The following is a 16,274-nucleotide window of genomic DNA, read 5'->3' on the forward strand; positions in this document are numbered from 1 at the left end:
TTTGGACCAATTGTGATCCAAATTGAAATGTTTGAGATCCAAAAATTCAAAAGATAATGTTCAGGACCAAAATCATAAAATGGGCATATGTTCGGGACCAGTTTTGGCCTTTACTCTTTAGGAAATGGAAAATTTGTCATCTTCGTCCGTTCCAGTTTAAGAGTCTCATTTAAAATTTACTATAATTGGACATAAATTTAATCTTATTGTTGATGAAATTTTCACTCAAATGCCATTATTTTCATAAAAAAAAAACAAAATAAACACCTTTTATATACAAAAGGTCAAAAGGGTTCCACTTTCTACTACCTCACTTCAATTATTACACACTCCAACAATCAATATTTAACTTCAATTATCACACACTCCAACAATTTCTAAAAATCTGTGCTCTAACTAAATTGCACTCCTAAACTGAGACAGAGGGAGTACTATCCAAATTTAGATACTCCCTCCGTCCCATTCAAAATGACCATCTTTCCTTTTGTTGTTTGTCCCAATTAAGATGACCATTTTATAATTTTGAAAAAAACTCTTCTCTCCTTTCTCCTTATTAAAATATTCAACTATTTTTTTTCTCTTACTTTATTTTACCTAACAACATTTCTTAAAATCTTATGTCACTTAAGAATGTGGCTATCTTGACTAAGACGGAGAAAGTAAAAAAAGAAATCTCTCAATAAAAATAAGGAAAATGTTTGTCAGTTTAAAAAATGTCACTTGACAATGACAAAGCCTAGAGTGTCGTGCCAATTTGATCTTTCTTAAAGCATCTCTAGAGAAAAGGATATACTTGTATTTATCTTTTCTTCCTAATATTTCATGCTCTAGTCAAAATGTTTGAAGAGGTATTATATTTTTAATAATTTTGAAAAAATATTTTTATCTTATCTTGATAAAAAAAAAGTAAAATTTAATTATTTTTATTCGTCTTTATAATTTACTTTCTTTTATTAAAGTTTATTATTTTTTTAAGAAAGTATAATTATGACTTGAAAAGATAAATAAGAATTACTAGTAGTACTTTATTAATTAATTTTCCTGGCCTACAGTACTATTTATATCGATTCTTTTTCATTTCGCTTGCTTATCCAATTTCGCTACATTCATCTGCAATTGCGAGAATTCGTCGCCATGAAAGTTCCAGCTGCCAGAGCTCAAGGTTTTTCACTCACACATACCCGCACATATATTTTTAAATTTTTTTTTCTGTTTTCCTTTGCATCTTATGTTATGTTACTGTATCATCGTGATCCGATTTATTGTTAATCAATTCATTTACTAAGGTAATCGATTTAGATGTAACATTGAAAAATGGTTGAATTGGTGGTGCAGAAGATATGAACAAAGAGGCGAAGAGCGCGTATTTTGATTTGCCAGCGTTGGATGTTTCCGTCGCATTTCCTCAAGCAACTCCAGCTACGGTCTTTCCTCCCAGCGGTAAGTTGAAAGATTGCTGCTATTTTATTGAAGGATTAAAGCGATCTGCGTGGATTTCAGTTGCGAAACACTAGTAGTGAATTGGAATTTAAACTCGTGTGCTTCTGATATTTTTGCACATTTGATTCCTTTTGAGCTTCACTTTTTTTTTTTTTACTTACTTTTTTGTGAAAATCATGCTTTATACTGGTGCTGATTTTGCTATTTCTGAATTTTTGAGTTTACAGTTTCGGATTATTATCAGTTTGATGATCTATTGACTGCCGAGGAACAAGCTCTGAGGAAGAGAGTGCGAGAGTGCATGGAGAAAGAAGTTGCTCCGATAATGGCAAAGGTGTTCTTATTTTGTAACCAAATTGTTTGTACACTTTCTGATTATTCGTATATATATGTTTGTTATTAGCCAGATGTGTCGAATTAGGGCGAGAGAGAGGCTCTAGCTTGTTGTATACTGTTGCGTAGACATTCATATATACATACTCTTCTGTTCACTGTACAATGGTTTAAATGCCAACTTAATGTGTCTTTTAGTATTGGGAGAAGGCAGAATTTCCATTTGAAGTGGTTCCGAAGCTTGGTGCGCTGCGTGTAGCTGGTGGCAGTATCAAGGTATTTCGTTCTGAACTTTACTGTGCTTTACATTCCAGAAGAAGGCTATGGAGATGGGGCCAGTTTGGAATCTAACTGCATACTATGTAGGGCTATGGTTGTCCCAACCTCTCCATAACTGCGAATGCCATTGCTACAGCAGAACTGGCAAGAGTTGATGCCAGCTGTTCGACATTCATTTTGGTGCATTCCTCCTTGGCAATGCTGACAATTGGTAACCTTGCTACTGCTTGTTGATTTTGGTCTTGTTTCCTTGATGGTGATCAGACTTATTTTTGTTATTTCTTTTCTTTGTAATAATGATAGGACTTTGTGGATCGGAAGCACAGAAGCAGAAATATCTACCTTCCCTTGCAGAACTGAAGACAATAGCGTGCTGGGTGAGAAGCATTTGCAATGCATATTCTCTTTTCTTGATATGTCGCAAATTGGTAGCTAACTTTTTTGTTGATTGGTGCTAGGCGCTAACTGAACCTGATTATGGTAGTGATGCAAGTGCTCTGAGAACAACTGCAAGAAAGGTTTGGAGTATAAATTTTTACTCTTTATTCCTTTCTCATTACTTTATACGCTGTTTATATATAAATGATCTTATAGGGACAGAATTTCAGAAAATGAGGTTTTAATTAAGAAAACCATGATTCCTCAAATATGACATCACATATTATGTCTATATGAGTTTGCATCAATGTGTTTGCTTGTGTTGACCACTATTGTAGATACTTACTTTGGATTCAAATAATCAGGTCGAGGGTGGTTGGATACTTGATGGCCAAAAGCGGTGGATAGGGAATAGTACTTTTGCAGATATTTTAGTTATCTTTGCTAGAAACACTGCTACGAATCAGATTAATGGGTAAGTCAAAAAACAGAATGTTGTCTCTTTCTGCATAACCAAGTTTTGCTATGTTACTAACACATTATACAGTCTCTTTAAATGTCTCTCCCCTCCTCATTCAGCCCTTGTTGATTTATTAAGGAGATTTACATTTTCATGGTCTGTATTGATCACTTTTTCTTTCTCCTTCTTGTGATGGATGACATTGTTTCTATGATGCTGATCATGATCCAAATTCTAGCACATGTATCAACATTATTTACCTGATCTGAATTTGCTACAGATTCATCGTGAAGAAGGATGCTCCGGGTTTACAAGCGACCAAAATAGAAAACAAAATTGGCCTAAGAATTGTGCAAAACGGTGATATTTTACTGGAAAAAGTTTTTGTACCTGATGAAGACAGGCTTTCCGGAGTTAATTCATTTCAAGATACAAGCAAGGTACGATATCCTAGAACATATCTTGGCTAGTTTCTTATGTTGCCTGAATCAATAGCACATGATATTCATAATGATACTTGAAGAAATTTTCTGGCTCTGTATCTTTTTCATCTACCTTCTGCTTCGAGAGGGTAACACAACCTTGTTCTAATAATTTGATTTCTTTACATTGCTAATGATTGAACATTACCTGGAAGTAGGTGCTTGCTGTTTCTCGTGTCATGGTTGCTTGGCAGCCAATTGGCATATCGATGGGTGTGTATGACATTTGTCACAGGTAAATAACTAACTTATTTTTTATTTTATGCTACTAAGTACTACCTACCTCACCTTTGCAGTGCATGACCCATTGTATGTCCTTAAATCCCTTTCTTGAGCTTTATGAGCTTGATTATATGAAAGGTACCTGAAGGAGAGGAAGCAATTTGGTTCTCCATTGGCAGCTTTCCAGATCAACCAACAGAAATTAGTTCGCATGTTAAGTAATATTCAAGCAATGTTTCTCGTTGGTTGGCGGCTGTGCAAGCTGTACGAGAGTGGTAAAATGACTCCTGGTCAAGCTAGCATGGGCAAGGTATAGCATTGCTATTGCACTTGGTTAATCAAGAAACATGGAGAATAGCACATTTTGGTTCTAACTGAAACTTTCCATTCAGTCATGGATTTCCTTGAAGGCAAGAGAAACTGTTTCTCTTGGGCGGGAATTACTTGGTGGCAATGGGATTTTAACCGATTTTCTTGTTGCAAAGGTACGGTATCATGTAACCTTTAGTTCTATATCCAAAGAGCGAATTTTCATCTTAGTATATTTGTTAGAATAACGATCTTGCATTGTTTAAGAGATGCAACAACTCTTTCCCTTGTTACCATGTGATTTTTTTGTCAGGCGTTCTGTGATTTGGAGCCCATATATACATATGAAGGCACTTACGACATCAACACCCTTGTAACGGGCAGAGAGATCACAGGAATCGCCAGTTTCAGGCCAGCAGCATTGAGCAACCGGAGTCGTCTGTGATACTGTGGCTCCATGAGTTGACTGGGTTTCGTTAAGTTGCTTGGCTTCTGCACCCCAAGATGGGTGGTTGGAATTAGCATGTGTGCCAATTAAAAGAGAAACTCGACTAGCTACAAATTTGCTACAGTTGAACCTTTTATATTATAAGTATTATTGATTAGTACTCCAATAAAAGTGGCAGCATCACCATCTCTGTAATTTCAGGCAATTTCATGTATGGGATGTGAATATTCCGATCTCAGTGGTTTCAATTAATTTTATTTTAGCAAATTCAGGTATATGATGAAACCAAGCTTAGATTATGCAGTCAATGTTGCATGATGTGAAGATCTCCATACCCAGTGTGTTTTATAAAACTATGCTCACCAATAACAAAGTGATGTAAATTTATACATTGCGAAATAATTGAGTTTCACAGTTCATCACCACCTCTTCTATTCTTAGTTTTATTAGACAAATTTCGAAAAACTTGTCTTGGCTAGTGTACAAGCGTTGCCTAAAACAGACCACACAAGCGAGGCCTCGAACATATTTGCCTCCCATTGGCCTTAACAACAGCCATCAATCCAGCAGTTAGCCCAGCGCAGACCACAGAAGATAGATACTGCTGTGCATTTCGACCTGCTGCAGTTCAGTAAATAAACACCAGACGATGTTAGTGACCGTTATCACTTGCTTGAGATAAATGTAATGATACCTTGATTTAATGTGATTGACGTCACAGTCAAGCCCCCAATTACTAAAGCAGATGCAACTGGAAGGTACTGAAAATATACAGTTCCCGAGTTAGAAAGTGATCTAGTTTATTGTTAACACAGAGTGAGTGAATGGATAGTTGAGATTCCAATTGTGAAACCTGAAAATGAATGTGACTATTATGCAAAAGATTATATCTTACTGAGAGGGTATCGATTCCTTTAGGCTGGAGTGGAGAGGGTCTAATTCTGCTCACAGTATAGTGACCACAGATGAGATCGATAGCATCCTGCAAGCGAGGTATAGTTATCAGGACCGATAGGGTTATTATTAAAAATATAGCATCAACTTGGGCCATCTCCAACCATTTACACTAACCTCAAACTCAAACTCAAACTCAAACTCAAACTCAATTACGTACAAATACTCATACAAATCTAGGGTTATTCATAAAATATGTAACTGTCATTGTTATTTATTTATATTTTTTATTCCAACTCAGCTTTTTTTGGTGATACATGTCAACCACAGTTTGCCAGTGTTTTAGTTTTCTTCCTGGTAACAGACTTAAGTTCATGCTTTATTTGTAATTATTGTAAATTTGGGCTATAAAATGGACAACAGACTTCAGTTCAGGCCATATTTGTTACTCCCTCTGTCCCACAAGAATATGCATTCTTTCCTTTTTAGTCCGTCCCATAAGAATATGCAATTTCTATTTTTGGAAATTCTTTTCCCTCTAATGAGGTAGGACCCATTCTCCACTAACAATACTTTTAGTTACATTTTCTTTTTATCTCTCTCTTACTTTACCAATTGTGTATTAAAACTCGCGCCAACTGAACTCAGAGTGCATATTCTTTTGGGACGGAGGGAGAATTATTGTAGATTCAGGCTAAAAACTCACCATAGGTTCAAAGATCATGCTATTTTTTTAAATAACCCAAGAAAAAATAATGTAAAATTGCGAAAAAAAAAGAAACACGGGGAAGATGAAAGAAAAACGAGTATGAACAACAGTACTAGATGATTACCTGCCGAACCCCATCTTGAAAATTATTTAAGTAATATCTTGACAGGGCACTTATCCCATCTTTAATAATACCAGACAATGTCTGTTTTCCATACCTGTGACCAAAATGCAACCAAAACATCTAGACTCTGTGAATTTCTATTCATCACATGACACTAATCCAGAGATTTAGTAATTTCCCCAAGTTCTGTGGTTACCTTACAAGGTCCCGCTTTAAAGCATGAGTTCCAGAGTACTCTAGGCTTATCTCATCCCCGTGCTCTACCCATACTGCCACCGTGCCATGAATAGCATGAGAAAAAGATTAGTGCTTTATAGTCTATCAAAAGTAACATTCTAAAAGAATTAATCATATTTGATACATACAGGTCTTAAAAACTTCAAAATCTTCACTGAACATTGAAATGCTTTCAGTTGAAGAAATGGCTCCCATTCTCTGTAGCTGAGAATTCAAAGATTTTTGTGCAAGGTAGCTCTGCACTTGAAACATCAATTTATTAATATCAAGAATTCATGATTTAAAAAACAGTAAAACAATAGTATTTTTCACTATTGATAAGGAGAAGGTCCTATGCAGGGATTGCTAGTAATTGAATGAGAGAAAATGAATATGTAGGCCTCCAACCTGTGTTACATTTGTCCTATCAAGGCAATCAATGCAGTTCGATCTAACCACTCCCTCCTGTTCTGCTAGAATCTTTCCTTCAGAATCTAAAAGGAAGTATCTGTTCAGCTAGAATAGTAAATATTAAAAGGGCGTTACCAAGATCCACCATAGTATCATTCACAAAAACATTTCAGAAATAAGAAACTTGAAATGCAAAGTCCAAATATTACCCTTGCTTCTCAAAGTCTTCAGAAATTTCGTCGTACAGAAGTTGGATATTATCAAAGTTTCCATGGCCACATGATTGGTGGAAGTCAAATGAGACATACCTGGAGCAACAACATATAAACATGTTATATTTTCCTTTGCCACATTAAAAACATGGAGGAAAACAGAAGGGGGAAGTACAAAGAATTCAAACAGATCGCTGTACTGGTTAATACATAGTTGGAAAGAAAACATAGTTAAACACAACATATTTTAATTTATGTGTCATCTATAATCTAGGCACATAAATTTTGGAGCAGTCAGTGGATCAATTATGCTCTTAAGTGAAAAAAACGATAAAAGGACAAGCATTTCATTTCCTTAAGTTCTGTAAGAATTTAGAATTTTCAAAACCTATAAAGTGGGATTATGATAAGGATCATCCCCTATCCCCTGCAAGAGTCTTTAGATTTTTAATTTTTTATTAATTACTCCCTCCGTCCCATAATAGATGTCACGCTTTCCTTTTTAGTTTGTCCCACAAAAGATGTCACATTTCCATTTTTGGAAAAAGTTCCCTCTCACATTAATATAAAAATTATATTTTCTCTCTCCATTTAACACACAAAACAAAGCCTCCTAAAATTCCGTGCTGTCCCACAAGTGTGATATCTTTTATGGGACGGAGGGAGTACTATTATTTGTTAGTTACTTAGTTGTGTATTGTCTCAAGGAGTCTAGTAGTTATCTATTAGAGTTGGTTTAGGGGTAGGAGTTTTATTTAAGTATGAGTCCTCAGTACTTATTACTACATAAATAGTTCCTCAATGGAAGAGCTACGTCTCTTGGAAAAAGTAGCATAGAACTGTAGTTACCTTAGAGGGCCTCATAAAAGGATGTATCTCTGTTGTCTTTTATTTTGTTTTATATTTTTGTTCGTTGTTTTTGTTCTTCCATTTCTTCTTCAGCAGGCTTTTTGTTCATTCTCTCCTTATATTTCATTCATCCACTGCCTCAACTCTGTCAATTGGTGCGGTGAACGTGGATGATAAGGATCACCCCTTATCCTTTGCAAGAGTCTTTATATTTTATTGGTCATTATTTGTATGTTGTTTATTGTGAGTGTAGTGGTTTATGTTAGAGAGTTATATTTAAAGTAACAGTCTTTAGTAGTTATTATAAATAGCTACTCACTAGAAGAGCTATGTGTTTTGGAAAAAGTAGTATAGGGCGGTAGTTTCCGTAGGGCTGTAAGCGGATTTATCTCTGTTCTCTTTTATTCAGTTTTATATTATTTCATTCCTTTTGTTCCCTGCTTTTGTTCTTTAGTTTCTCCTCCAAAGGCTGTTTCGTTCATTCTCTGCTCATATTTCATTCATCCATCGCCTTACCTCTCAGATGCTCTGACTGGGACTTCATGTTGCTATCTTAGGCAATTTTATTCCTAATATGCGAAACAGAAGTTTATATCATAGTTTTACAGAACCAATATAAATAACGCACCTCACATTTGGATGTTTTTGCATTTCTTCTTCATAAGCTGCACTTAACATACCCTCATCTCCATGCTAAAGACAGAAAGAAACAGAGTACCCAGTCAAATTTGTACGAGACTATTAATCAGGCATTAAACAACACACATTACATAGTGGAATTTGAGATAATTGAACAGGTGCAAATCTTAGAAACTCAGTAGATGTGTCATTCTTTTTGTAATGTACTCCCACTGTCCCACTGAAGATGACCCACTTTCCTTTTTGGTTTGTCCCAACCAAGATGACTCATTACTAAAAATGGAAACACCTTTATCTTTCTACTTTATCCTCTCTCCACTTAACACATAAAATAAAGCTACATAAAATCACGTGCCGCCCAAGGAAGGGGTCATCTTCCTTGGGACGGAGGAAGTAGGTGTTTTGAGGAAACCGGCAATAAAATCATATATACAAAAGCAAAGATGAATTAATAAACAGAGCCAGTTTTGACTACCATGAATGCAAAATTGACCAAGAAGAAAATGACCGAATTTTCACCACTTTGGACAAATATTAGAGAATACAACATAAACAGCTAAAACCAGGCTCATTGAACAGCATATTGCTCCGAAACTCTAGGGGTATTGACCAAGAATATCTAACCTTATCTGTCAAGTCAACCACAATACACCCTCCATAACACTTCAATAGATCATTAAAATGCCGTTCGGCAACCATAGACTGGTACAAGCAGATATAATAGGGTTAGCAATGAATAAAAGAGTAGATACAGAAAAACACATTACTCTGAAACAGGAAGTTAATTAGAAGGATATATACGTACTGTATCTTCATGATTAATTAGTTGAAGATGCGGTTTGTAGCTCAAATCAACAATTTGCTCCCATAGAAGTGGAATTGAGCCCCTAACCTAAAAAACAGGGTTTTTTTTATGAGTTTGCCTCCCTGTGGTTAGAGCATCCAAAATAAAAGGGTATCCACTCCAGATCTTCAATATACAGTCATTCTAATACATACTCCCTCCTTCCCAATAAATATGAAACGTTTGCTTTTCGGCACAGGATTTTATGTAGTGTTGTTTTGTGAGTTAAAGAAGAGAGGATAAAGTAAGAGAGAGGGAAAAGTAGAGATAAAGTTATTTCTATTTTAAGAAACGTTTCATTTTAATGGGACAACCCAAAAAGGAAAACGTTTCATTTCTAGTGGGACAGAGGGAGTATATATTAACGGACTTGAAAGAACCGTGATAAGTAAACATGAAAATCTACAGTTTTGATTAAAGTGAAAAGGATATATAAATAAAAGTTCACAAAGTTCAACTTCTTATATGGCTTCCCTACTTCACAGTAACTTAATTGTTAAGCATAAAGATGCTTATAAAACAGGTATTTATTCCAGTTTAGATGTATCAAAAGTCCAAAATGTTTAGATATATCAACAGTCCAAACTCAAGGCGCTTAAGCAGGGGTATTTCAAGAAAAAGAAAAAAAGAAGCAAGATGTGAAGGTAGAAAACTGTTTTCATCCCTACTGTTGCATGCGATTGATATCTATTATTCTATACTATCTGCTTTAATTAAGAAAGGGATCAATCGGATCAAATAAGGCGAGGTTCCAGTTATTCACAACAATCTATATCCTACAGGAGGATGAAGATAACTGAAGTACACCTGCAGAAAAGAAGATATATGATCTTTAAATTCCAGCAGCTGCTCGGTTTCTATAAAATTAGCAGCATCCCCTTCTAAATTGGCTCCTCGTCTCCACATTCTTGTTCCTAAATCAAGATGTGCAGTAAGTTGAATTTTAAAGGATCCAAAATTTATTTTATGTAATAAAAGACAACCATGTTTTGTTACCTAAGCGCCTCGTACACCTCCGTGAAACTATTTTAATAATAGCAGGAGAATCTTTTAACTTCAGTTCTCCAGTCTGAAAGCTTTATCCTTGGTCAAGTAAAACATAATCCTTTTTTCCCCTATCCTTTTTTTTTATTATTATTAGATGCTTGATACGAAAAACAGAACATAAAACTACATTTATGTGTGTGCATGTGGGGGGGGGGGGGAGGGGGTCAGAGACTGAGATAAGGATATTTCCTTGTAATAAAGGGATGATGAATTCATCAAGCTGCATGATTAAAGCACGCCATTAGAATAAGATATACCACAACAGACTCATGAGAAATGAGCACCACATAGTCCTCAATCTAAAACCAAACTTCATTCCTACAGACTTTCTATCTAAAAAAGATTCCATCGGTGAGGAAATAATAAGAAACAAATATGGAGGTTTAAATTTATAAAAAGAAAAGAAAAGAAAATAAAACGAAACCATCCAACATAGAACTTAGCATGTTCTTTATCCAGCATAGTGGAAGGTAATATATATATCTAACCTTATTCTCAATAAGCTCCTCTAATAAATTCCGGTTCCAAACAAATCGTGGGTCACCCTGCAATCCACCAGAATTCAGTTTCAGGAAAAATGCATTTTAAAAACCTCTAGGAAAAGAAATAAGGTTGAGCAAAATTCCATCTATGAGGCACAATCAATGTAGTGGAAGAGCTAAATATATTTATCAATTCAGTATCTAGATTTGTAAAAGAAGAGAAACAATATTTTCCAAGTAAATGATGTACAATTGATATGTTAATCTATTCTCTACAAGTCTACAACGTACCAAATATGAATCATAAGCAAGCCAATTAAAAACTTGGAGTAAAACCTAGATACCTGCTTCCAAATCGGCTTACTCTCCCATCCTTTTGCCAACTTGCATCTCCTCTGCAAGCTGCTAAATGTATCAGCTATTTTTAAGACGAATCAATAAAAACTGGTTTTCATGTAAACACAAGCATAGGAGAAAGTTATACTGAAAACGTACTTCAGTGTTATATCAGTTCCATAAGAATAATACAAGCCAGGAGTTGATTCAATTGTCTTCAATAGAGTCATAAAGTAATCTTCATCCCTTTTCTGTAAATAGATGCACTTGTTACTTATCTAGTCAAACTGTCAGGAACTTTGAAACATTAACTAAATGAAAAATGCAAAAGTATACTTCTTGACTAGTTAAGTTTCTTGAAGCTTCATTGCAGGATATAAACTTCATTGATGTAACCAGGAAAACAGGAAAACCAAGATAATTTCCAACTTCCTTCCTAGAAGTTATAACCATCACATATGTACCTACAAAAAGATAATCTGTCAGTTTGGCCAGTATGGTAGACAGAACAGCAACATGTTAGATAAGCATATGATCAGATTAATTAAATCTAAGCATTAATTGGCCCTTTCAATGCACATTCCAATGTGATTGTATATCATGTTTCCATTGGAGTCAATCTAGTCAGTGTAATGAAGGAGCTGTACCCAGATAGCATATGGTGCAATTTATTTCAAAGGATTAAGTACTTTGTAGAATTTTCAACTTACTATGTATATAGTTCAAGTCTCATCCCTCTTTCACATCCTTTCTATAACACAAAACATATGAACTTCAACTTGCAGTGTCTGGTTCTAAATTCTTTCTGTTTTTCATTAGATAAACATCTAGATAAGAAGCTGAACATTCTTACTCTGGAAAATTGATGAACATTTTAACAAATGCAGTACTAGTGATCACACAAAAGAGTTCGAATAACAAATTGCCAGACATATTCTTCGCTGTAAAGAGCTGACGCTTATTCATAATAATGGTGGTAGACAACAGTTCTATGACTAGTTAAAAATAGCACCTGCAAGTAACCTAATTGTTCCAGCGACGCCATATACAGTCGAGACTTTAGGACTTGAGACGTTAGGACTTCCAGAAGGACCATCACCTATATTTGAAAATTAACACCACGTCAACAATAGATTGAGAATCAGAAATTTCAGCAGTGATGTTGCTTTACGCAGAGAGAAAAAAGGAAAATAATCGAGAAAAGGGATAAGAATATCATCCAATACTCGTAGAACCACACCTGTAACCCAAGTCAATTCGCGAGGTTTTTAAAATCCACCGGTGAGATGCACACGAAAAACATGTAGAATCATCATTAGGACCATCATACTTCCAAAATAATTTTTTTTGTAAATTGCATAACAAATTCCTATTCCTACACAATTTGCTCCTCCTCCACACGAACACTATTAACATTCAGTAGTAAATTACTCTAAAATATCACTAGAATAACTACTTTTTGTGCTACAATGACATTATAAAATAAAACTTCAAAAAAATATTGGCATAGTCGCTAATTGGAAGCTCATACCAAAGTTCCTCAAAATCAAAATAGCCAATCCGCCCTTTGACGTAGTAAAATCACAAAGACATTAACTATTTCCAAAGAAATTCTTCTCAAGAAATAAACATGACGATCTCCGATAATTGACAATCAAACGAAAAATTATATACATACTATCATTGAATAATTAGCACCATAAAAGAACTCATTAGATAATAAAATTTTACTGACCGTTGTCAAGCTTGTCGATATTTCCATCGAATCGGTTTATACAGAAGCCTTGATCCGGCGATTCCACAGATTTAAACACTAATTTATCGGCGAACTCCTCTAATTCCAATTCGCTCCACAGCTTGAAACTACCATATGAATTGGATTCGATTTCCGCCTCCATTACCTCCTTTTCTGAAATTTCTTTTTTTTTTTTTTTTTTTTTTTCTGAGAAAAGTTTGGATTCGGAAATGTTTAGAAGAGAAACACAATCGAATAATTGGATAGTGATAAGAGGTCAACGATCCAATTGGTGCGAGGAATTTGAAAGAAAGTTAGTTAAAACTGTCAAATTAATCAATTTTAAGATGAATAAGGAAGAATTTTACTGGATAAGTATAATAAAAAAGGATAAGAACTAAGAAGCGTGGATAATGGAAATTAGGAATGTTAATTGTATTAGTAATTGATTTCAAAAATATTACTATTAGAAATTTTATTAGAATCAATTATTTAAACACGTCCTTTAGTTACACATCATTTTCTATGTTTTATTTTGTGGGTCGAGAATATATAACCCTTCCCATGTTAGGTTGTTTCTGGATTTGGTGACCAGACATTTCCATAGAAGAAAAATGGTACACGTATCCAAATTATCACTTTCCAAAATTTATGAATTATGACTACAACTATTTTGGGACTTTTCTTTCTTAAATGATACTCCATTTTGGGATTAAATTGAACATAATTTACAAGTTATGATATTTTCGAGAGCATTCAGTTGACCACAATATCTAAATTCTAGTAGTATTGCAAATTATGTGCCCACCAAAGGAGCAAGCAAGATCGCCAGTTCCAAACCGGAACAATTCCAATTTTAAGTTGCTTTTTTTTAATTGGATCTTTCAGCTTTGCAATTTTTTTTTTAATTTTTGGCAAAATTAGCAATTAATCACTGCTTCTCAATTCAGGATGAGCTCAATGAGCCGATCATATATCCAGTTTGGGTCATTCTGTCATTCATCCTCAATATATAATCCATGTGTACATGATATCAACAAGTACTTCCGATATCACAAACCCCTTGGACCTTTGATGATCGGCGAACCATGCATGTAGAACACAGAATGTTCTTTCAACGTTTTTAAATGCAAAATGTAGGTTTATTCTGTGCAAAAAGAGCTCTATTGGGCAAAGGTTGGACACGAAAAGAACTCCACAAATGTTAGTCAAATTGGATAAATGTCATTAGCGACATAGGTTGATTGTGAATTGTGTCGTCGAAGCTCTACCGTTGAAAACATCGTTGAAGATGTTTAAGTGGTCGAGGATGTTTTATGTTGTTGGGTCCTAGGACACCAAAAATTCCATGCCAAATCAAGAGTCAATTATGTTGACTACTTCTAGCACAATAGTCTGAAGCCTTCGTGGCTGCTGGTATATGTCTCATCTGTCTTTTGACAATTTGTCAGTGTATACAATCGAGGCAACCTGCATTTGTTTCATATCATGAAAACTGTTTTTTATTGATACATGGAAACAATGTATCAATCAATCCATAATCTGACTTGACTTAATACAACTAGCTTTGCCTCTTTCTCCTCCTGGATCCAAAATAAACTCTGAAAAACAAAAGATAAAAAGGAGTATATAAAATTACATTCTACTTGAACATACCAGCAAGCTCACCTTTCTCATACATGGAGGTCAGTATATCACAGCCCCCAACCAATTCGCCATTAACAAAAATCTGAGGGAATGTAGGCCAGTTACTGTAATTCTTCAACGTCTCCCTCAAACCGAAGTTATACTCTTCATCAAGCACATCAACGGTCTCGTAATCTACCCCTTGGTTTTCAAGAATCGCCACGACCCTCTGTGAGAACCCACACAATGGGGCGCTTCTTGAACCCTTGATGAATGCAACCACTTTGTTCTCTTTCACTAGCCTGTCAATGAGATCCTCCAGAGGCACTGTCAGCTGAACGTGGCGGCCTGGTGTTAACCTCAGATCAGACTTCTTTCTCGGAGCCCTTTTCACCCACGTTGAATTCCCGGGTTCATTTCCTGGTGGAACCTTCCCAGTAGCTGCTATGTGTTCTTGCAACCATGCTTTCCATGCTTCGGTTAGAGCAGTTTTATCAGGGTCCTCTACCACTGCAACCTACACAATGGCAATCCAATGATTTTGAAATGGCAAATGATAAACACAAGAACTATACATAATGGAACAAAAACCTATACAGATCAATGAAATGATGCATATGTGCCTATTGTAATCAGAATCTTGTTCAAACATTTTGAGCCTACAGTTCGAACTTTAGCTGACTGGAACGATAAACTACATGTAAGGAAGTGTATTTGTAAGCAATCTCTGCGTGGAACGATAAAGATAAGCAATAGCTATTCTTATTTCTTACGATTAGAAGATTTACTATTAGGTTTCCAAGTTAAAAAATAAATAAAATTAAACGTAGTTCAATCTTTTCAATTTATGACCCCACTCTTGAATTCCAATTCAATTTCACTTGACAATGTGATTGAGCTCAAATGATACTGCTTTCAAGCTTAAACTCATTCAATCAAGGGGCTTCAAATAAAGCATGGTCGAATTTGGAAAAAAGCAAAACAGCCAATCAAACAGTGTTTCTACTTTCTAGTGCTACATTTCCATCCAAGTTGAGTAAATTAACGAATTTGAGCTGGTAAATTATGCGATGAAATTCCTTTTCGCACATAGAGTTCCAATGAAAACCTAATTGAAAATTTGGGGGCGGGTGGATTCAGATAAGGAATGGTGATTTCATCCGAGTAATTGCACTATAACAACTATGAATCGGTAATTGATCAAATTAAATTGCTCCAAATTCAGAGCTGGAGATTAATTCAAACTCGATGAAGCAAATTACTAAAAGCTTTGTACAAAGGTACAGATTCTTCATATGCATTCTCGCAAAATCGCAATTTAACTAAGCACAAAACTCGATACCTTAACGGTGGAACAAAGCTCCGGCAAGGACTTCTTGTGAGCGAGAACGCTGGCGGCGAGATTCCGCGTTATCCCGACGAATTGAAGGTCGCCGCCACTGTCGTAAATGGCGTAAACACCGGAATTGGTCGGGAAGTTTCCATCAGAATCGGAGGAAACCGTGACCGAGTCAGTATCCGACAACTTCTGCAGCGCGGAGACGATAAGGCCGCGGCGGCGGTGCTTCGCCGGCGATATGTGCTTGAAGGATGCGGAGAGGAAGAGAGCGGTGGGGCTGGGAAGGGAATTGAAAGAAAGGGAAGGGGCATATATGGAATTGGATAAAATGGAGAGTCTCTGAAGAGAGTAAGGGAAGTGTGTTGGAGATGACAAGTTTAAAGCACCCATTTTATGCGACCCTTCTGATTTACAGATATCTTCTCCGATATATCAGACGACCCTCGCTTTTTATTATCCG

The 16,274-nt window shown here is 35.7% G+C and overlaps 3 protein-coding genes across 8 annotated transcripts; 1 reads left to right on the forward strand and 2 right to left on the reverse strand.

The window, feature by feature from the left end:
- Positions 1–1,032: 1,032 nt before the first annotated feature.
- LOC125222490 (acyl-coenzyme A oxidase 4, peroxisomal) lies at positions 1,033–4,618 on the forward strand. Its single transcript, XM_048125133.1, has 13 exons — positions 1,033–1,162; positions 1,336–1,440; positions 1,668–1,774; positions 1,972–2,049; positions 2,140–2,263; positions 2,356–2,429; positions 2,511–2,570; positions 2,796–2,905; positions 3,171–3,330; positions 3,531–3,607; positions 3,733–3,904; positions 3,987–4,079; positions 4,217–4,618. The coding sequence occupies exons 1-13, from the start codon at positions 1,135–1,137 to the stop codon at positions 4,346–4,348; spliced, it is 1,320 nt and encodes a 439-aa protein (XP_047981090.1). The 5' UTR covers positions 1,033–1,134; the 3' UTR covers positions 4,349–4,618.
- Positions 4,619–4,715: 97 nt separating this feature from the next.
- LOC125222489 (phosphoinositide phosphatase SAC8) lies at positions 4,716–13,181 on the reverse strand. Of its 3 annotated transcripts, none has more exons than XM_048125132.1 (20): positions 12,850–13,181; positions 12,127–12,213; positions 11,451–11,578; positions 11,274–11,365; positions 11,123–11,183; positions 10,785–10,841; positions 10,483–10,516; positions 10,246–10,326; positions 10,057–10,163; positions 9,211–9,297; positions 9,030–9,107; positions 8,395–8,459; positions 6,915–7,013; positions 6,703–6,802; positions 6,444–6,552; positions 6,275–6,347; positions 6,079–6,172; positions 5,247–5,333; positions 5,046–5,112; positions 4,716–4,969 (listed from the first exon to the last, which is right to left on the reverse strand). In XM_048125132.1, exons 1-20 carry the CDS (start codon positions 13,010–13,012, stop codon positions 4,845–4,847), a joined length of 1,794 nt encoding a protein of 597 aa, XP_047981089.1. In that variant the 5' UTR covers positions 13,013–13,181; the 3' UTR covers positions 4,716–4,844. The 3 variants fall into 3 exon arrangements, with proteins under 3 accessions (XP_047981089.1, XP_047981086.1, XP_047981088.1); XM_048125129.1 differs by having other exon boundaries at positions 4,716–4,972; positions 12,850–13,179; XM_048125131.1 differs by having other exon boundaries at positions 4,716–4,972; positions 11,123–11,180; positions 12,850–13,178.
- Positions 13,182–14,120: 939 nt separating this feature from the next.
- LOC125185642 (bifunctional monothiol glutaredoxin-S16, chloroplastic) lies at positions 14,121–16,274 on the reverse strand. Of its 4 annotated transcripts, none has more exons than XM_048082205.1 (3): positions 15,818–16,273; positions 14,518–14,992; positions 14,121–14,319 (listed from the first exon to the last, which is right to left on the reverse strand). In XM_048082205.1, the coding sequence occupies exons 1-3, from the start codon at positions 16,202–16,204 to the stop codon at positions 14,297–14,299; spliced, it is 885 nt and encodes a 294-aa protein (XP_047938162.1). In that variant the 5' UTR covers positions 16,205–16,273; the 3' UTR covers positions 14,121–14,296. The 4 variants fall into 4 exon arrangements, with proteins under 4 accessions (XP_047938162.1, XP_047938160.1, XP_047938158.1 ...); XM_048082203.1 differs by lacking the exon at positions 14,121–14,319 and adding an exon at positions 14,334–14,432 and having other exon boundaries at positions 15,818–16,274; XM_048082201.1 differs by lacking the exon at positions 14,121–14,319 and adding an exon at positions 14,334–14,450 and having other exon boundaries at positions 15,818–16,274.

Source organism: Salvia hispanica, chromosome 4 (genome assembly GCF_023119035.1).
Source record: "Salvia hispanica cultivar TCC Black 2014 chromosome 4, UniMelb_Shisp_WGS_1.0, whole genome shotgun sequence".
Lineage (NCBI taxonomy): Eukaryota > Viridiplantae > Streptophyta > Magnoliopsida > Lamiales > Lamiaceae > Salvia > Salvia hispanica.